Source organism: Macrotis lagotis, chromosome 1 (assembly GCF_037893015.1).
Source record: "Macrotis lagotis isolate mMagLag1 chromosome 1, bilby.v1.9.chrom.fasta, whole genome shotgun sequence".
Classification (NCBI taxonomy): Eukaryota; Metazoa; Chordata; class Mammalia; order Peramelemorphia; family Peramelidae; genus Macrotis; species Macrotis lagotis.
Genome location: NC_133658.1, coordinates 181,863,862 through 181,885,975, shown reverse-complemented (window position 1 = coordinate 181,885,975; position 22,114 = coordinate 181,863,862). Strand labels below are relative to the sequence as shown.

The following is a 22,114-nucleotide window of genomic DNA, read 5'->3' as shown; positions in this document are numbered from 1 at the left end:
AGAAATAAAATGTGAAATTCCACTCATGTGAAACATCCTCCTTCCCTCCCCCACCCCAACTGGTTTCTCTGATCAAAGGCTACAAAGTTCAAAAGTTCTACCTACTTTCTCAAGCTCTAGTCCCCATATCACCAACTACCTATTGAACATTTAAAAATTTATATCCTATTGATATCTTACATTTAACTTGTACAAAACAGAACTCAATAACTCTTCCCTGGGAACTTACCCCTCTTCAGAACTTACCTGTTTATGTCAAAGGCATCACTATCCATTCTATCTCACAGGATCACATCCTCAGTGTCATCTTCATCTCTCTTTTCCTCACTCATCCTATGGGTCCAGTAAGTTTCTGGATCCTTTTTATCACCACAACTCTTTTTGTGAATCTCTCCCTCTCTTCATTTGCACAAATGTCACTTTAGGTTAGTACCTCCTTGCCATTTGCCTGGGTGATTGCAATAGTCTCCTACTTGATCTCTTCCCACCTTTTTTTTTAACTTTTTTTTATTTAAGGCAATGGGGTTAAGTGATTTGCCCAAGGTCACACAGCTAGGCAATTATTAAGTGTATGAGGCCAGATTTGAACTCAGGTACTCCTGACTCCATGGCTGGTGCTCTGCCCACTGTGCTACCTCGCCACCCCTTTCGTCATTTGTTTTTTGGTAAGGCAATGGGGTTAAGTGATTGCCGAAGGTCACACAGCAAGGCAATTATTAAGTGTACAAGTCCGGATTTGAACTCAAGTCCTCCTGACTCCAGTGTCAGTATTCTATCCACTATGCCACCTAGCTGCCCCATCTCTCCCCTTTCTAATCCATCTGACCAAGTTTGTTCCCTTATTCAATAAACTGTGCTAGTTTCTATTATCTATAAATTACTCTTGGCATTCCAACTTTATTCTATATCACACACACACACACACACACACACACACACACACAAGGCCAGTCAAACTGGCCTTGATGTTTCTCTTCTATGGCTCAGCATCCTCTGTCTTAAAAATATTTGTACTAGTTGGCCCCAATCTCTGAATTCTCTCTTTCCTCCATTTTCCTCTGCTAGTTTCCTTCAAGTACAACCTTCTACATGAGATGTTTCCTTCATCCTCCACAATGATTAGTGCCCTCCCCTTTCCCTAAAGTACCCTGCATCTATATTTGGTATATATTGTATACATTATCACATTTTCTTTCTGAGTAGACTGCAAGCTCCCTGAAGGCAGAAGCATTTCACTTTTATATTTATTTATTTATATTTATATTACTAGCTCAGTTCTTGACACATCTCATAAATGCTTGCTGATTGATTGCTGTTTGAACTATTAAGAAATATACGCTATGTTGTTAGAATTGCAGCAATTTGCTCTGATTTTTGAAAACCTTTTTATCTTAGTTAATCCCATCTCAGTGCCTCATCTTGTCAATGCAGGTGCTTGTGTTCATTAAGGCTATCCCTATCCCACAAAATTGGAAAGTTTTCCAGAAGAAGGATTTGGATGCATGTCTCTGAGGATATCCTAGCTGTGTTCAAAGAGATAACCTATTACCAGTTTGACCAAAGGTTGATAAATGGTTATTATTACAACATTTCAAAAAGGCTGTTTACTAAGACATAGCGGGGTTGTCATCTAAGTCAGAGTAGGGATTACTCATGCTGTACAAATAGTTTCAATTTAAGATTTGAAACATATAATCATTCTACTTCTAATTGATCTTTTCCTATGTAAATGTTGTCAGCACTATGGAAATGACATTACAATTATGTTAGAATTATAAATAAAAACATGCAATAATTGTTTGATTAGTATTACAATTTTTTGTAGTGCTTGTAGAACAAAAACAAAAAAAACAAACAAAAAACCATGCTGGTCTTTTACCCAATTAGTAAAGAAATATGTGGGTTTTTTTAGGATGTGAACTAAAATGGAAGAACTTAGAGCACAAGACACCAAGAAATGTTGCTAAAGATGGTGGCTTCAAGGCAGCATCCAAAGAAATATACAGAGCTGAGATAATTGAAAAAAAACTATCTAGGCCTGGAGTGAAAAATCCAAATCCACCCTGGGCTGTTAGATTACATGACTGGTCTTGTGAACATGAAAAAGAATTGCGGGACTCCTTTGCTCCTTTGGAACGTGGTGATGGGACTATAACTAAAGAGGACTTCGTGATGATACTTGAGGAAATGCAGGCTCGAGCAACCACTGAAGACCTAGTTGCTCTTGCTCAGAAACATGAAACGTCTCGAGGAGCAGGTGTTAACATTAATGAATTTTTCAAAGGAATTAAGTATTTGCAAAAGTCCTTTGTTCAGGGAGCCTATGGACCAAAGAAAAAAAAGAAGGGGAGGGCCAAGAGGGTCAAGAAAGGCAAGTTTGCCCTTCCTCTTCCAGTCTGCTATATTCCAGATAATGTATTTCAACGTCGGAATGAGGGTGGTCCTCCTTATTATATGACGGAAACATACCAAAACATTACAGACTCCAATAGATTTAATCAAGATCTTCCACCCAGACATCCCATTCAGGATGATTCTTCCTGGTATATTGACGACCCTGAAAAAATATACAGCAATATTAATTATATCACTAAGGCTGGAGATCTGCCATCCTTGAAAAAAGCATTTGAAGCAGGAATACCAGTAGATATGAAGGACAACTTTTATAAAACTCCATTAATGGTTGCGTGTGAATGTGGAAACATAGATGCTGTGAAATTTCTTCTTGAAAGGGGGTATGTTACTTTGGTGAAGCTTTTTCTGGTCATCTTCAAGATAAAAAGAAATTGTGATAAAATTTAGGGTACTAATATTCCACTCCAGAATTTGGCTAGTTTCCCTGAGAGCATCTGTCTTTCAGTTCTAACTCCCTTCTGGGTTCAAGAGTACAAGAGAGATCCTTTCAAATTCTCCTGCAAAGTTAAAGGAGAAGGTAGTTCTTTCATGATCAATAGTTTGTCTGTGACTTGCTCTGTAAAACAATAGACTTCCAACCCACTGATAAAAGAATATACTGTTTGTTGGAAAGACCCATTCCCCACCCTAACCTTCTGTTGAAGGAATATACTATTTATTGGAAAGAACCATTCCCTACCCTCTACTCCCCAACCCAAGGTCCCATGTAGCAATAAGAAAACAAAGGAGCTAGACCATCAGGTTTCCGGATTGCCTTCAACTCAGTTAACTCTCGGGGAACCATTAAATGGTATGGGGAAGCCCCTTTTGGAGATTATTTTTGAGACCCTCTGAGCTATTCAAGCAAAATGTGAGCTATGTTTTTTTTCTCTCTAAATTACATCTTTTCTTTTCAAAATTGTCCCTCCTTTCTGCTTGCTTGAATGAAACTACATTTATCCTTGCTAATTCCTATTATGGCAGGATTCTTGCGATTCTACTTTCTCTTTCTGGGGAGATAAAAAGAGGGGGAAAGAAGAGTCTATAGTAACAAGGAGTGCAAAGAACACTGGATTTTGATTCAAAGAACTTAGATTCAAAGCCTGACTCTTCTAGTCACTAGCATCATGAATTTTATAACATTAAATTCTGAGGGTGAACTAGATCTTTCAGATTACCCTTTTCATTTCTAAACTTGGAAGTTGGAACCCCATCTCCCCAACATTTTTTGAAAAGAGTGGAATTAATAGACAGGCCAGAATGATGACAATATTCAGGTTTATCCATTCTACACTTAGGAGTATATGCACAATATATATTGGTTAACTACTATATTTTCTGCTATTGATTTTGGGAACTAAAAGTATATGATGTCCCTGATACCCACTTAAAAGAGTATAGATGGCAACCTCCCACTCTTCCTGGTTGTCCTTCTGAGCTAAAGAATCATCAATTATAGATGTAGTGATTGTTAGTTGTCCAAAAACCAGACTAGGAGTTCCTAGAGGCTTATCACAGGCTGGATCCAAAGATAATGACTTTGGGATGCCAAGCAACTCTAAAAAATTCCATTTACTATATTCTAGATAAACTGTGGTCTGTATCACAGATCCCTGAAGTACTGAAAGAGGAAACACTTTGGGAAAGTAAAGTTCATGCCTTTCCTGCATCATAATTGTATTGTGAGACTCAGATGTCATAAAAGACAAAGGTTTGGGAAAAATAAAAGTCCTGTGCCATTGATGAAATAGGTAAAGAACTAAACTTGGAGACAGGAAGGTTTGAGGTCAAATCCTCCCTCAGACTTCAATTAGCTGTGTGGCCCTTGCCATATAGTCTCTCTTAGCCTTAGTTTCCTTATCTATAAAATAGAAATATATTAGCCCTGTCTCCCAGGGTTGTTGTGAAGATAATGCCAGCTAATATATGTAAAGCACTTTGAAAACTCTAAAGTCTTAGTCTCCTAAGAATGTTAGTTGCTGTTATTATTATTGCCTTAAACCCTTTACAAATTTAACTCCTGTACCTAAAATACTGTGATTAATTACCACAGAAATATTCATATATGTTCATTAATAAGAGTTAATTTTTAGTGGAGAATAGCTTCATTGCTGATACCTCCCATTGCAATGTGGGGAGGTAAAAAGAAACATTGACTTCAAAGTCTAACCAGTTCTAATAGTCAATTCTAATCACTTATTGGCTTTAACACTAAGACCAAATATTTTAATCTCTTTGATCCTCAATCTCTTTATTTGTATAGTGGGAATAATAGTAAACAAATTGATAGTGACTTTTATGAAAGGATGCAGATTTGAAACTAAAATATGATTCTTGGACTTAGACATAAGGAAGAATAATTTTTTTAAAAAGTAGCACTGTATAAGAAAAAAAAAACTGTATAAGAAATATATATATATATATATATATATATATATATCCAAAATTAGATTGTTCCTATTGTGGATTTTATCTGAACTCTGATTTACATCTATATCTATATATACATATGTATATCCATGTTTATGATATATTACATATGTAAATGTTAAAATTCATGGATATGTGAGCATTTACCTGGATATTTATGTGTATATGCAGTATATTGTATGTATTTAAATATACATATGCATATTTGCACATGTACATGCATGTGTATATACTTGTATACTTACTTAGAGTAATTAGAGTCAAAGTGGGAAAGTAAAAAGAAACATAGATTTCAAGTTCTAGTCAGGACTTGAAGACTGACTGGCTTTAACACTAAAAGCAAATATTTTAATCTCTCTGACCCTGTGTATTTATTTGTATAATTGGGTATAATATTTGTTTTGCTTGCCACTTGGGGTTATTGTGAGGAAAGTACTTCATAAATTATTATGTAGGGGCAGCTGGGTGACACAGTGAATAGAGCACTGACCTGAGCTCAAATCCAGCCTCAGACACTTAATAATGAACCTAGCTGTGTGACCTTGGACAAGTCACTTAACCCCATTGCCTTGCAAAAAAAAAAATTATGTGAGAATGAATTGTTATTTTGTCAGGTAGTCACCAAATAGTTACAACTTCCCTAGACTGAAGAAGCTTCATAAAAATTGGATGAAATAATGTTTTAGTTATATCCTCTATGACCCCATTTGGCATTTTTCTTGGCAAAGATAGTGGAGCAGTTTGTCATTTCTTTTTCCAACTCATTTTATGGATAAGGAACCAGGGCAAATAGGTTAAGTAACTTGCCCAGGATCACACAGCTTGTGTCTGAGGCTGGATTTGAACTCAGGTCTTCCTGACTCCAGGTCTAGAGCTCTGTACACTGTCATTTAACTGCCCCAGATGAAATAATACTATCTTAAAAGTTCAATTTATATTTAACATTAAAGAAAAACAACTTGAAAGTAACTCAGTACCATTAATTAATAATTATTTTTTAATAGGGCTAATGTTAATGAAACAGATAATTTCCTATGGACTCCACTTCATCATGCATGTCATGCAGGACAACAAGATATCGTTGAACTCCTTGTTAAGAATGGAGCCATAATAGATGCACCTTCAATCAACAACTCAACCCCTTTAATGAGAGCTGTTGAAAGCTGTAGACTGGATACTGTGCAATACTTAATTGAATTAGGTGCTAAATTTCAGGCTACAAACCGAAAAGGTATGTTAAAGAAATGAATTTGAAATTAGAATCGAGTATAGGCAATAGCATTTAAGTGATTTAGCATTTTATTGTTATATGACTTCACTTCTGAAGCTTCTTGACCATGGTAAGTTACCTCTAAGGTGGCAGCCAACTTCAACATGATCACATGTAATCTGTAACTTCATCTTAGAAGACACTAAAATTTGGAGACTAAAATTTCAGTGAACTCCAGTTTATTCCTAAAGGGTGACAAAGGATTGACTTGAGTAGGAGTCTTTGTTGCCTTTAAAGGAAGGCTCCCTGACTGAGACCAATAAATCAAAATTTAGGACCAATTCCAGTTTCTTGGAAACAAAGTTCACATGAGAAGTCTAAAATGCTATTATTTGAATCTTTTTATATGTGAGAGTATTAATAACCTCCCAAATAGAGAGAATAAAAGAAACTTATCTTGTTTGAGATGAATTGTTCCCCAATTACTGATAGTCTTTGTAACCTCATTAAATTCTATAAAACTCACAAATGAGCCAGTGCAATGTTAGGTCAGTAAATGGGGGAGCAGAATAGTCAATGCATATGTATATTCAATTACCCCCATTCCACATACACACAGACACACACATTACTCATTATACCCACAAACCCCCATCCCAAGCTCTAATTATGGAGCATAGATACTGTATCATTCATGGTATTGGAAAGGGCACTGGATTTGAAGTCAGAAGACATAGGTTTAAATTTCAACTCTTCCTAGACCTTGGACACTTGACTTACCCCTTCTGTCCTTTACTTATTTCTTCACCTATGAAATGAAGTAGATTGGACTAAGTTACCTCTAAGGTGGCACCCATCTTCAACCTCCTGTGAATCTTTAGGAGCATGCAGTAACCATAGTTAAAGGGTACTGATTGTTAAATATGTCATTATTTACAGCCTCCATTTTGGAGCTAACATGTCAAAGCCAGATAAGAGAAAGTAAAAAAAAAAGTAGCCAGGAGGGAGTGGTGGGGAGAGCTAACTTATTTCATTATGCTAATAAGTAGAATTTTAAATGTATCTTAATTTTAGTAAATTCAAGGAGCAATGCAGTGTAGTGAAAAGAGATCCTGAGTGAAGAAGTGTGATTATTCCAGTCTTAACTCTTAACATCTTTTGAACAACCATAGGACTAATGTTGCAAAGATCTATTGCCATTATCAATATTATACCTACAGCACATGCCACACATATACACACATGCACACCTTGACTTCTGTCATTTTTAAAACAGGACAAAATTCTCTGGATATTGCCAAAGCCTATGCTGACCATAAAATAATTGACTATATCCAAGAAAAGATGGACCGTTTGCCAAAAGCAGTAGAAGGGAAAGGAAAAGGTAAACCAAAGCCAGGTCCTAAACCTGCAACTCCAACTGAAATTAAAGAAGAGGTAAGGAAAAAAAATTCTATACAATTTAAGTGATTGTCACCCTCGAAGAATTAGTACAGCATTAAAAAATATCATATATATATATACATATATATGTATAAAATGAAAATTTACAATTGTATTGAAAGTAGAACAAATAAAAATAGTTCCTGCTTAAGAGGGAAGCATTACTGGAAGTCTTCAGGGAAAACAGAAACTGTACTCATAGCTAGTAGATATTTATACATAAAATAAGGAAAATAATACTGGCATCTACCCTTCTTCTAAGATTGAGAAAACTTTTTTTTTGGTAAAGGCATTAAATGTGAGATACTATTAATATTCATCCTTCAGTCCTCTTACAAAATGAAAGTTAACTGGTAAAAGACTCTAGCACATTAACTAGTATATTTTTTTCAAAAATTCATCTTGAATTCTTAATTTTTCAAACAATATCAACATGATTCAAAGAAAAAATACATTCTTATCAAAAATCACAAAAAAGAATGATATTGCTTCTTTTAGTCCTATAATGACTCAATACTTCTTTAAGATACATCGATAATATTCCACTGAACCTGAACTCTTGAGTCAAAAGGTATGCCATTCTAGTGCACAGCAACTCTCAACACTAAATTTGCACAGTAAACTGTAAAAATCAAAGACTGGATGGCCCCTTGTTCTAATGTTCCCAGAAGGGAGATTTGGATATAATGAATACTAAGGTTCCTGAGATGTTGTGCTTGGGTGACAGGTTTAGTGTCATGCTTGTCTTGGTGATCTGGACAGCAAAATGCTTTATATTTCTCCCTCCCCTGCAGTGTCTTTAATCTAGTGCAAGTGGGTCAAGCTTACCTACCAATCTAATTCTGACTCACCCAAAAATGTCAATAATAAAAATTTCCACCTGGAAAACAGTGACGAGTGGAGGGGCATTTCTGAGAATTACTATGATTGGCAGAAAGAATATAAGCTCTATTTTCCTTTTTTTTTAAGTTGTGTTTTTTATTTAAGGCAATGGGGTTAATGACTTGCCCAAGGTCACACAACTAGGAAATTATTAAGCATCTGAGGCCAGATTTTAACTCAGGTCCTTCTGACTCCAGGGCCAGTGTTCTTATCCGATGTGCCTCCTAGCTGCCCCATAAACTCTATTTTCAACAAAGAGGCCCATTAGGGTATTGTATGAATGTTTCCATGGAAGTCCTGGTGTTCCAGTATGAAAGAGAATGGGAAGAAATCTTAGTGTGAATCTGAAACAGTTAAACTGATTGCCACTGTGATAATCATTCCAACATATGGTAGGTGACAGGTTCATGTCACTTGCTAATATAATTTTCAGTAGATAACCACATCCCAAGCAATGAGAAAGGACCTAAACACAAAAGTCTAGAATGAACCCTTTATTTAATATGACTCTTGCTGCAACAAGTTAAGGCCAAAGCCAGCTTTTCCCAAATTTGTATAAAATCTCTGAATGGAGTCATTTCAGTTTGGACTAGAATTTTTATTAACAGTGGAATGAAATGGTATATAAGTTTTTTTCTTGCTTTAGAATTGTATCTATTATAATTGCAAAAGAAAAGAAGTTGTAAAACATTTAAAATACTTTTCTATAACTTTTTTGAATTAAATTTTAGGAGCCACTTCCACCAGTTTATAATGTTCCACCCATAAAGGAAGAAAAAGTTCCCTCTAAGGACAATGTTGTTCACCTCAATTCCCTGATTACCAGTGGAGCTACTAAGAAAGTTAACATCACATTTGCACCACGGAGAGTAAGTATTTTGGCAGAAGTTAAATATTATCATTTCACAATACAGTTTTTCTAATGCTCATAAATACCATGAGAATTGATTAAAATGTTATATGGTCCAAAAATAAACTGTAGGAACTCGAAAAGGAAAAAACTTAGAGAGGGAACCTCAAGAAATAGAGATGTTTAGTATCTCTTCCAAAATCATGCAATAACTAAGAAGCAGGATTCAAATGCAAATATATTGATTTTGAATATAGCACTTTCTGAGGGACAGTACAGTTTACATATTGAACCCAAAGTCATTTTGTAGGCATCCTTTTCTACTCTTATCTTCATTTCAACATATTTTGATGATCTTCTCACAACTTGGAGAGAAAAAGGTTTTTTTTTGTTCCTTCTGAAACTAACCTTTTGCTGTCTAATAATTTGGTCAGGGAATCAATCAACAAGCATTTATTAAAGTTTCTTCCTGCTTAGGCTCTGTGGATCTAAAGACATGAAAAATCCATTATCTCAAGAATTTTACATTATAAAGGAAGATGATAATGTTTGTCCTTTGTTCTTGAAGAAGATCATGACATCAGGAGAGCAATGCCAAGCCAAGTACCTGATTTGGATTTAGTTGGGGGGGGGGGGGCTGTACTAAGTTATCAGCCTCACTTTCTCCTCCAGGGTCATCTGGGTCCAGTGGCCTATTATGAAACAGGACGACTGGAGATGGCTCTGGATGTGATGCAAACAGGGTTAAGTGACACAGTCTCAAGTATCTGAGACTGGATTCAAACTCCCCTCCTCCTGACTTCAAGGCAGTGCTCTTATCTGTTGCGTCACCCAGCTGCCCATATTCTACAGGGAACAGCAAGATTAATTACATATATATATACAAAATTATATAGAAAATAAACAAAAGTGAATGATTAAGGAGAGTATCTAAAGCTTTGAAGGATCAAGAAGGACTGCAAAATTGGAGCTGTTTGGTTTGAACTTTGAAGAAAACTTGGTTGTTATACTTCATTCTCCAAGAGGACCAAAATGGTATCACACTGTTGGAGTCAGGTTACAGTGTACTTGACTGTGGCTGATCAGACCAATTGGAATCCTCTACCGCAGATTGGGTACAAATGGTTCATATTAATATTTGGGGTAGATTCTTTAAATTTGTTATATCTTATTTCTTTTGAACTATTTTGATTCTTTGATCATAGAGCACAGCATCGTCTTTGATGTAAGCATATCATTTTTAGTGGTCCTTTCCTACTGTTTCACATGTCACACAATCAGTTTCAAAATTCTTCAGAGAGGCCTTGAACTTAGTAGGCTAAAAAAGCAAAGATGAAGAAAAAGGTGAATTCCGAACTTTCAAGGCATTCTTTGCAAAGACACAAAAATGGGAGATTTTGTCATTTTGCCATTTAATTAACACTTGCTGCTCTAATACTTTCAATCTCATCTTTTTCCAGGAACATCTGCCTTCATATTTATGCCACCTTACAGAATCCTCATACAATATTATATTAGCATGTCCAATAGTTTTCTTTTTCTTTGCTTTCAATGTAGAAATTCTAAGTTCTCTTAAAGTTCTTGTATTCTGAGAGTATGCTTTTTTTTGATTGTCTGAAAGACATTATTAATAAGTATTTGAGGTCAAATTTGAACTCAGGTCCTCCTGACTCCAGGGCTAGTGATCTATCCACTGCAACACCTAGCTGCCTCAAGAGTATGCTTTTTGAACCAAGTATCCTATTTACCTATTTCTTTACTAAAGCACCTTCTTCAATTTGGCTTCTACGTGAAACACTCCTCTGTTAAAACCCCTTATGAACATTAGTTAATGGACTCCTTAATAAAATCAAGTCTTTTCTTAATTTTCAGTTATCTTCATCCTATTTTGACCATCCTTTCCTCGAAATTCCTCTTTCTCCTTTTTTTCCACTCTGACCACCTCATTTTCATGTTTGTTGATTTCTTTACTTCCATTGCCTTTGGGGTTTATTCCAAGGCCATATTTAGTTTTTTGTATTTTTTCCCCCTCTATATTTCTTTCCTTTGGAGTGTTTACCCCTTCTCAGAATCCCACTTTATCACCTCTATACTCAAAATCTTTGCATTTGCCTCTCTAGGCCTGACTTTCTGAATTCTAATTCTTTATTTACTTGCAGCTTATTGTGATAATGTAACATCACCTCAATTGAGAACCCAAAATTGTACTTACAATCTACTCTAAATCAGCTTTCATTTTAAATTATTAGCAGTTCTTTGATTCCTTTGTTTCCAAGGTTATCTTTGAACTCCTCTCTTCCTTTTACAATGGACAAGTAAAACTAATCCAGGGATTCAACCTTCTTCTTTAAATCTCTCATTCTTGCTGCTATCCCAGTGTAATATTTTGTTACATTATAAAGGAAATATTTCAACAAGCCCTTTTCCACTGAAAACAGTGGGGAATTTATTTAGAATAAGTGAGGTCTTCCTAATGTCCATCAGGTTGTAACATTGAGACCAAAATTTATTTCATCTGTGTATTAGGCTTGCCTTGCCAGCAACTATGAGTAATCTTTGGAATTTAGTCCTGGTGTCATAAAGGAAGCAGAGAATGAATCCCTTAATTCCTCTTTTTTTCTTTCATTTTCCTTTTGCTCCCTTCTAAACCTTAGACATCTGAACCAGGAGCCATTTTGCCAAGGGAAGTTAGTGGAACTTTATTTGAAAAAGGAGGAAACATTATGGGGCAATGGAAGAACAGTCTGACCTTTGGCTTCTACTCCTCCCCAGCTGTTTTCTCATTTATATAATGAAGATGTTAATACCCATCTAGTTTACCTCAATGCTGATGTGAGGCCTGGATAGCTCTGTTACTAGTTGTTATCCTGTTCTTATCTTTTTTTTGGAAAAGTGAGGTAGAAATAATACAAAAATAAGTTGTGGTATTGACATTATGCTGATAATATCCTGATATCTTCCTTTTACTATTTTATATTTTGTGGGCTATTGCACAAGTGGCTAAAATGTATACTTTTAAAAAGTGAAAATGAGGATGTGCCTTCTTTATCTGTAGACACATTTAAATCACCATCAGAACAACTCCAAAATAACATATTCCCACACAGTTTTGATTTTTTTTCCTGTTAGGTTTTTCCTACTATAAAATTATTATTGTTAATTTTTTATTATTAATTTAAGTTTAGATACTTAAATTAATGATTCCTATAGCATCTTGCCCAAAGGAAGCATTTTAATAACATTTGTTAGATGATGCTGGAAATACCCATTATCACAAAATACTGTCTATTAGAAAGAAAAAGATAAAGATAAAATTCATTTGAAAGTAAATATGGATACTTTAATCTTCCTAATTCTACTAAATTCGAAAATTGTTCTGACTTCAATGTTAATTTCTGTTAGGCATGCTATAATGTTTCCTTACTTTTCTTAACAGACATGGAGCCCTGAAGCTACAACTGCAGAATTGGTCAAGAAAAGAGAAATGCGGCGTGAGCGTTTCACTTATGAAGTGGACTTTGAAGACTTCATGATGCCATTTCAAAAGAATATCAATGAAAAAGCTAAAGCTATTGAAGCCTCTCTGACTCCCTAAAGTCCTTCAAAATCTGTCTTTGGTAAATGCCTTAAATATCACCAATGAAAATTTAGACATTTTAGATCTGCAAAGTCAAATCATGTCACTTTAATTTTGAGCTTCAAAGTACAAATGAGAGCCCACACCTTTGAACCACCATAAATATTCTGAACTGAAGAAGAATCATGTTATTTTTTCAATGAATCATTTTTAGAGCTAGTTAGATTTCTCATAATTTTTGATCCATAGTTTTATATTTAAAATATACTTACCATAGAGTGTATATCATTTTGAAAATGGTGATGATGATGATGATGATAATCAATAAATATTTGTTATTGCACCTATTATGTGCTAAGCACTGTACTAAGAGCTGGGGGATATAAAAAAAGAGGCAAAAGACAGTCCTTACTTTCAAGGAGTTTATAATATAATAAAAAGAAATAACATACAAGCATATATATATATATATATATATATATATATATATATTTACAAAGCAAGTTAAATACAGTATAAATAGGAATGATTAACAAAAGGAAGGTACTGATTTCAGAGGATTTAGAGAAGACTTCCTTCAGAAAGTATGATTATTTTGAGGGGGTATAAAGGAAACCAGGGAGTAAACACAGAGCATCATTGTTCAAAAGTTTTCACATTTTTGCAAAGATGCTTTTGGGAGAATGAGGACAGCTTCTAAACCCTAAAGGATTTCCCTTCCCCAGTCCTACCCACTTGCTAATCTCAGACTAATAAAAGTAATAATAGTTAATACTTATCTAGCACTCAAAGCTCTTTTCATATATTACATCATTTGATCATCATCACAATCACTTTATCATCCATTTTCCAGATGAGGAAAATGAGAACAAAGATTAAATAACTTTTTAGTGAATGTCTGAATTAGTATTTGAATTAAGGCCCTTCTGAATCCAAAATGGACTAGACTACCTAGCTGCTCCAAAGCTGACTTTTTTCTTTTTGCTTTGTATCACATTTAAATGCTCACCTTGTTCCACCCTCCTCTCACCCTTTAAGAAATGGGTTAATTCAAATTCCAGAACTATTAAATGAAGGAGAAATTACTTGTAAACAGCCAGAAAGAAGCTATTCAGATAGCAAGTCACAGTCAGGATTATACAACAATTAGCAGATTCTACATTCTACATTCTACATAAAAGATCAGAGGACTTGGAATATGATATTCTGGAAGGCAAAAGAGCTTGGATTGTATCCAAGAATCTCAACTAGCAAGCAAAACTTGAACATAATCTTTCAAGGGAAAATATAGATTTTAGATGAAATAGGGGACTTTCAGACTTTGGGGATGAAAAGTTCATAACTGAACAGAAAATTTCATTTTCAAATGCAAGACTCAAGTGAAGTATAAAACAGTAAACAGGAAAGGAAAAAAATCATGATATTCAATAATGTTAACTATTTATATCCCAATATGGAAAGATCATACCTTTAAATATTTTTTTAAGGTTTTTACAAGGCAATGGGGTTAAGTGGCTTGCCCAAGGCCACACAGCTAGGTAATTATTAAGTGTCTGAGGTCAGATTTGAACTCAGGTACTCCTGATGGCACCACCTAGCCACCCCCATACCTTTAAATCTTAAGAAAGATTCTCTAATTGAAAAAGTACTCTTTTTAGAAAAAAATAGTTAAAATATATATATTTAGACAGAGGGTGTGGATATAAGTTGACTTTTATGTAATAAAAAAATTATACAGGGAGAGGAGGAAAGGGAGAGACAGACTATAGGGTCAATTATATCACATTGAAAAGGCATGGAAGATCTATTATAGTAGAGGGGGAAAAGGAGGGGTGAACATTGTGTGAACTTGTGTGAACACAAAGAGAATAATATACACATTTAGGTGGGTAAAGAAAAGGGAAAAGGGAAAGGGAGAAAAATGTAGAGAAGTTAATAGAAGGGAGGGGCAGATTAGAGGAGGCAGGGGTCAGAAGCAAAACACTGATGAGGGAGGGATAGCGAGTACAAGGAGAGAGAGAAAAATATAAAAAAGGGAGAAAATAAGATTGGAAGGAAATTCACAGGAATCATAAGTGGATGTAAATGGGATAAACTCTCCCATTAAATGAAAGTAGATTAAAAACCAGAATTCTATAATGTGTTATTTATAAGAAATACATTTGAAACAGACAGACACACACACACAGACACACACACACATACACACACACATATAGACACAGTAAAACTAAGATTGGAGCATAATATATTGTGCTTCAGCTGAAGTTAAAAAAAAAAAAAAGATCAAAGGTAGCAATCCTGATTTCAGACAAAGCAAAGAGACAAGGAAGGAAACTTATTCTCGCTAAAAGGTATCATAGACAGGGCGGCTAGGTGGCTTAGTGGATAAAGCACTGGCCTTGGAGTCAGGAGTACCTGGCTTCAAATCCAGTCTCAGATAATAATTACCTAGCTGTGTGGCCTTGGGCAAGCCACTTAACCCCATTTGCCTTGGGGAAAAAACCCCTAAAAAAAGGTATCATAGGCAATGAAGTAATATCAATACTAAAAATATGCATCATTATGGTATAGCATCCAAATTCTTAGAGAAGTGAATTATAGGAAGAAATGGTCAACAAACTTCTATTAATGGGGGACCTCAATTTCCCCATCTCACAACTATACATAAATCTAACCACAAAATAAAGAAGTTAAGGAGGTGAATAGAATTTTGAAAAGAGCTAGATATGATAGATCTCTGGAAAAATTGAATGGGGATAGAAATATACCTTATATTCAGCCATACACAGTACCTACACAAAAATTGTCCAAGTAGTAGGGCATTATAAACTTCACAATCATATTCAGAAAGCCAGAAATATTAAATGCATTCTTTATAGATCATGCTGAAATAAAAATTAAGTAATAAAGAGTCCTGGAAAGATGATTAAAAATTAATTGGAAACAATATTCTAGTCCTAAAGAATGAGCAGGTTAAATAACACATCCTAGAAACAATAATTTTATCAAAGAGAATGCCAGGAAACTCAAAGCAAAATTTATGGAATGCAGCCTAGACAGGAACTTAAGGAAAATTTTATATTTTTAAATGCTTACATAAATAGAGAAAGATCAAATCAGTGAATTGGGCATGCAATTTTAAAAAGCTAGAAAAAGAGCAAATTTTAAAAATTCACAATTCAATACCAAATTAGAAATTATGAAAACTCAGAGATTAACAAAATTGAAAATAATAAAGTATTGAATAATGAAAACTAAAACTTGGTTTTATGAAAAAATAGACATTTCTTGCTAAAAAAGAAAACCAAATTACTAGTATCAAAAATGAAAAGGATGAATTCATCCCTGTAAAGAGGAAATTAAAGTAATAATGTGAAGCTAGTTTGTCCAATGATATGTCAATAAATCTGACAATCTAAGTGAAATGAATGAACATTTACATAGACATAAATTACCCAGATTAACAGAAGAGGAAATAAAATACTTAAATAACCCAATTTTTGAAAAACAGAAATGGAATAAGCCATCAATGAAATCCCTAAGAAAAAATTTCCAGAGCAGATGGATTTTCAAGTGAATTGTACCAAACATTTAAAGAACAATTAATTCCAATACTATAGGAATATTTGGAAAAATAGGCAAAGTTCTGCCAAATTTCTTATGACAAAAAAATATGGTATGGATAACTAAACCAAAAGGATCAAAACAGAAAGGAAATTATAGATGAACTTCCCTAATGAATACTAATGCAAAAATTTTAAACAAAATATTAGCAAAGAGACTATACCAAGTTACCACCAGTATAATACACTGTAACCAGAAATGCAGGACTGGTTCGATATTAGGAAAACTATTAGCATAATTGGCCATTATCAATAACAAAATTAATGGAAATTATATGATTACTGCAGATGAATAGATGAAGAAAAATCTATAGACAAAATACAGGACCTATCCATAATACAAACACCAAAAAATATAAGAATAAATGGAGTTTTCTTTTAAATTAGAGGTAGTATCTATCGAAAATTATCAGTATGCATTATCTCTAATGGGTATAAGTTAGAAGCTTATCAAGATCAGGGGTGAAACAAAGATTATTACGGTGCAATATTGTATCAGAAATGTTCACTTTAGCAATAAGAGAGGGAAAGATTAAAGGAATTAGAAAAGGCAGCAAATAAGCAAAAGTATCACTCTTTGCAGATGAGATTGTGGTATACATAAAGAGTCCTAGAGAATCAGCTAAAAATTACTTGGAAATAATTAACAACTTTAAGTTGCAGGACCTAAAATAAAACCAGATAAATCAATTTTTATATTTTTATATATTACCAAACATTGAAAGAGAAATTCCATTTAAAATAATTTCAGATAATATAATATATTTGGGAGTCTGTCAAGAAAAACTCATAAGCATTATGAACACATCAGACACCTTTCACAAAAATAAAGTCAGATCTAAACTATTGGAAAAATACATATTCATGGGTAAGTCAATCTAAAATAATAAAAGCAACAAATTACCTAAATTAATTTACTTATTCAGTGCTATATGACAATCAGAATGCCAAAACTTATTTTAAAGAGGTAGAAAAAATAATAAAATTCATCTGGAAGAACAAAAGATTAAAAATAACATGGGAATTAATGAGGGGGAAAGCAAAAAAAATGGTCTATACCAGATTAAAAACTATATAATAAATTAGCAATCATCAAACCTAATTAGTGCTGGCTAAGAAATAAAGTGGTAGATGAGTAGAATAGATTTGATATAAAGACATAGCAGTAAATGACTATATTAATATATTATTTGATAAACCAAAGATTTCAGTTTCTGGGATAAGAATAAGATATGACAAAAAATGCTGAGAAAATGAAATATGGTGTGGTTCAAACTGTGCATAGACCAATATCTCATACCTTATACCAACATAAGGTCAAAACATGATTTAGATATGAAGAGTGATACTATAAGCAAATTAGGAGAGCAAGGAATAGTTTACCTGTCAGATCTTTGGAGAAGGAAAGAATTTATGGCCAAACACAAGATAGAGAATGTTAAGAAATGCAAAATGCATAATTTTGATTTCATGAAATTAAAAAGGTTTTACATAAACAAAACCAATGCAACCAAGATTAAAAGGAAAGCAGAGAGCTGTGAAACAGTTTTCTTACAGCCAGTATTTTTAATAAGGACCTCTTTTCTCAATATATAAAGAACTATATATTTAGAAGAATATAAATCCTTCCCCAATTGACAAATGGTCAATTAATCTGAACAGGCAGTTTTCTAATCTATCTATGGTCATATTAAAAAAAAATGCTCTAAATTACTGTTGACTAGAGAAATGCAAATTAAAACTCCTCTGAGGTAGCACCTTATATCTACCAGATTGACTAATGTGTTGGAAAAGGAAAACAATAAATATTATACATGATGTGAAGAATTAGCAGACACTAATTTATTTTTGGTGGAACTGTGAACTGATCCAACTATATTAGAGAATAATTCGGAACTATGCTCAAAAAGCAATGAAATTACATATTCTTTCTTTTTTTAAATTTAAGGCAGTGGGGTTAAATGACTTGCTCAAGGTCATATAACTAGGCAGTTAATTAAGTGTGTCTGAGGCCACATTTGAACTCAGGTCCTCATGACTCCAGAGCCACTGCTCTATCCACTGAGCCACCTAGCTACCCTATATATCTTTTCATCCAGAAATACCACTGCCAAGTTTGCATCCTACAATGTCATAAAAAAAAAGCTTAAAGGACCTATGTATACAAAAATATTTATAGCAGCTCTTTTTTGTGGCAACAAAGAATTGGATATTTAGGAAATGCCCTTCAAGAGGTTAATTATGGAACAAGCTGTAATATAAGAATGGAATGTGGGGCAGTTAGATGGCACAGTGGATAGAGCACCAGTCCTGGAATCAGGGGGACTTGAGTTTAAATCTGGTCTCAGACACATAATAATTGCCTAAATGTGTAACCTTGGGGCAAGTCACTTAATCCTACTGCCTTGTAAAAAGTAATATATATATATATATATATATATAATATATATATATATATATATATATATATATATATATATGAATAGAACAGAATACTACCATGATAATGAAGAGCAGGCAGATTTCAGAAAGCCTGGAAAGGCTTGGATGAACTGATACTGAGTGGCGTGTGCAGACCAGGAGAGAAAGCATTTTACACAGTAACAGTAATATGTGATGAGCAATTGTGATCGATTTAGCTCTTCTCAACAATACAATTATCTAAGAAAATACCAAATTTCTCATGATGGAAAATGCTGTTCACATCCAGAGAACTATGGAGTCTGAATACAGATCAAAGCATATTTTTTTTTCTTTTTTGTTCTCATGATTTTTGTCTTTTGTTTATTCTTTCACAGCATGACTAATGTGGAAAAATGTTTACATGATTGTACATGTATAACCTATATCAGATTGCTTACTGTCTTGAAGAGGGGAAGGAAAGGAGGGGGGAAAATGGAACTCAAGATTTTCTTTTAGAAATGAATGTTGATGTTCAATATTGATCTGTGTTTAGCATGGTTATAAATGTAGAGCCTATATCAGATTGCTTTCTGTCAGGGGGGAGGAAGGAGGAGGAGGGGGGAAGAAAAAATTGTAAAACTCAAAACCTTGCAAAAAAAGATTGGTTAAAAACTATCATTGCATGTAGTTGGAAAAACAAATAAAAGATTTTTTAAGATGAATTTTGAAAGCTACATGCAATTGGAAAAAATAAAATACTACTTCCAAAAATGTAGCAATTATAGTATCAGACATAAGAATACCATAGTAAATATAAATATAAAAAGATGAGCATATGGGGTGGCTAGGTGGTGCAGTAGATAAAGCACCAGCCCTGGGGTCAGGAGTACCTGGGTTCAATTCTGGTCTCAGACCCTTAATAATTACCTAGCTGTGTGGCCTTGGGCAAGCCACTTAACCCCATTGCCTAGCAAAAACCTAAAGAAAAAAAAAACAAAATTAAAAAAAAGATGAGCATAAAAATTATATGCCTAAAGGCACTATAAATATTGAATGTGTATCAATTATTTATATATATATATTTATAGCAAATATTTATATACACATGTGTTTGTGTTTTAACCAAATAACATAATATCTAAATACTTAGAGTTAAATTGGAGGGAGAAAGTGATATAATAGCAAGATTATAATTGAGGGGACATCTTGCTCTATCATTTTTAGTCCTAAATAGATATGAACAAAAGATAAACACGAAAGAAGTTATGAAATTAAAGAGAACTTAAGGATCTTTGGTGAACCTTAAACGAGAAAGAAATTTACCTACTGCTCATTTGTAGATGGCATCTTTCAAAATTAGACAATGTATTAAGGCAAAAAGTCCTCATCAAATTATAAAAAGTTTGCATTTTTTATAAATACTAGAAATATTTATACCAATTACAATGAAATAAAAAAACCTCCTAAGGAACTATTATATCAAAGAACAAATTGTGGAAAAAAATAAAATATTAGAGAAGATAACAATAAAACAACTTAAAAAATTTAGTGAGATGCAACTAAAGCAGTTTTGTTGATAGAAGTATGTTATTTTTTTCACTACTACAATAGTCTTCTCGTAAAGTAAACATAATCCCCCGCCCCCTACAAAAATAGAGAAAAATCAAGAAAAGTAAAGTGAGAGGAAAAAAATCTGCTCTAATATATATTCAGATACCATCAGCTCTGTCTTTGGGATGGATCATGTTCTTTATCTCAAGTCCATACAAGAAATTATTTCAATATTTTTTCCCACAGTTGCTATTTCAAGCTGTATTTCCCTCCATCCTATTCCTCCTCACCTCCCCATCTATTCTCTCTCTCCTTTCACCCTATACCTCCTCAAATGTGTTATATCTGACTACCCTTTCCCATGATCTTCCCTCTCTTCCATTACCTACACCCTTCCTCCTCTCCCCAGTCTGCTTTCTCCCATCCCTTTTCTCTTCTTTTTTCCTCTAAGATAGATTTCTATACCCTATCAAGTATGTATGTTATTTCTTCTCTGAGCCACTTCCAAAGAGAATGAAGACTTACTCATTCCCCCTCACTGTCCCCCCCACCATTCCATTGCAAAAACTTTTTCTTAACTCTTTTATGTGAAATAACTTAGCCAATTCTACCTCTCATTTCTCTTTCTCCCAAAACTTTCTGTTATTGCCCATTAACTCTATCATTATAATATATTATACATTCATATTTAGCTCTCTCCTGTGCCTTGTCCATATAAGCTCCTTTGAAATGATAAATGAGAAGTTTCATATGAATTAGCAGTATCATCATTCCATGCAGGAAGACAAGCAGTTCAACATCATTAAATCCCTCATAATTTGTCCTTCCCATCCACCCTCTCTAGGCTTTACATGAGTCCTGTACTTGTAGATCAAACTTTCTGTTCAACTCTGGTTATTTCAACAGGAAAATTTGATAGTCCTCTATTTGATTGAATGTCTATATTTTCCTTGAAAGAGTATGTTCAATTTTGCTGGGTAGCTGATTCTTAGTTGTAGTCCAAGCCTTCTAGAATATCCTATTCCATATCCTATTAGTCCTTAATGTAGATACTGCTAAATTGTGCAAGCATGACTGTAGTGCTATGATATTTGAATTATTTGTTTCTGGCTGCTTGTAATATTTTCTCCTTGTCTTGAGAGTTCTGGAATTTGGCTATAATATTCCTGGGAACTTTTGTTTTGGAATCTCTTTCAGGAAGTGATCAGTGGATTCCCTCAGTTTCTATTTTACCTTCTGCTTCTAATGTAAAGAGCAATTTTCCTGGATTATTTCTTGGAAATGAAGTCTAGATTCTTTTCCTGGTCATGACTTTGAGGTAGCCCAATAATTTTTAAATTGTCTCTTCTGGATCTATTTTCCAGGTCAGTTGTTTTTCCAATGAGGTATTTCACATTTTCTTCTAGCTTTTCATTCTTTTGGTTTTGTTTTATTGTTTCTTGATTTCTCACAAAGTCATCAGTTTGCCTTAGCTCCATTCTACATTTGAAGGAATTACTTTCTTTAGAGAGCTTTTGTATCTCTTTTTTCCATTTGGCCAATTCTGCTTTTTAAGCCATGCTTCTCCACATTGACTTTTTGGACTGTTTTTTCCTTTTGGCCTATAGTGGTTTTTAAGATGTTATTTTCTTCAATATTTCTTGGTATCTCCTTTACCAAGTTGCTGACTTGGTTTTCATGATTTTCCTGCATCGCTCTCATCTCATTTTTGATTTCTTATAGAACAATAATAGCCCATAATATCCATG

General features: G+C 34.0%; 1 protein-coding gene across 6 annotated transcripts in view; it reads left to right on the top strand.

Moving 5' to 3' along the window:
- ANKEF1 (ankyrin repeat and EF-hand domain containing 1) overlaps nucleotides 1-22,114 on the top strand; it is a 95,284-nt gene that overhangs the window by 33,598 nt on the left and 39,572 nt on the right. For 3 of the 6 annotated variants that reach the window (XR_012473377.1, XR_012473376.1, XM_074209454.1), the window contains exons 6-10: nucleotides 1,913-2,735; nucleotides 5,829-6,055; nucleotides 7,311-7,471; nucleotides 9,091-9,228; nucleotides 12,646-12,826. Coding sequence is in view for 4 of the 6 variants with exons in the window: in XM_074209454.1 (XP_074065555.1) it covers nucleotides 1,913-2,735; nucleotides 5,829-6,055; nucleotides 7,311-7,471; nucleotides 9,091-9,228; nucleotides 12,646-12,804 (1,508 nt within the window). In the remaining 2 variants the exon portion in view is untranslated. Of the gene's footprint in view, nucleotides 1-1,912; nucleotides 2,736-5,828; nucleotides 6,056-7,310; nucleotides 7,472-9,090; nucleotides 9,229-12,645; nucleotides 13,249-22,114 lie in introns of those variants that run through there. The other 3 variants (XM_074209455.1, XM_074209453.1, XM_074209456.1) reach the window with 2 other exon arrangements.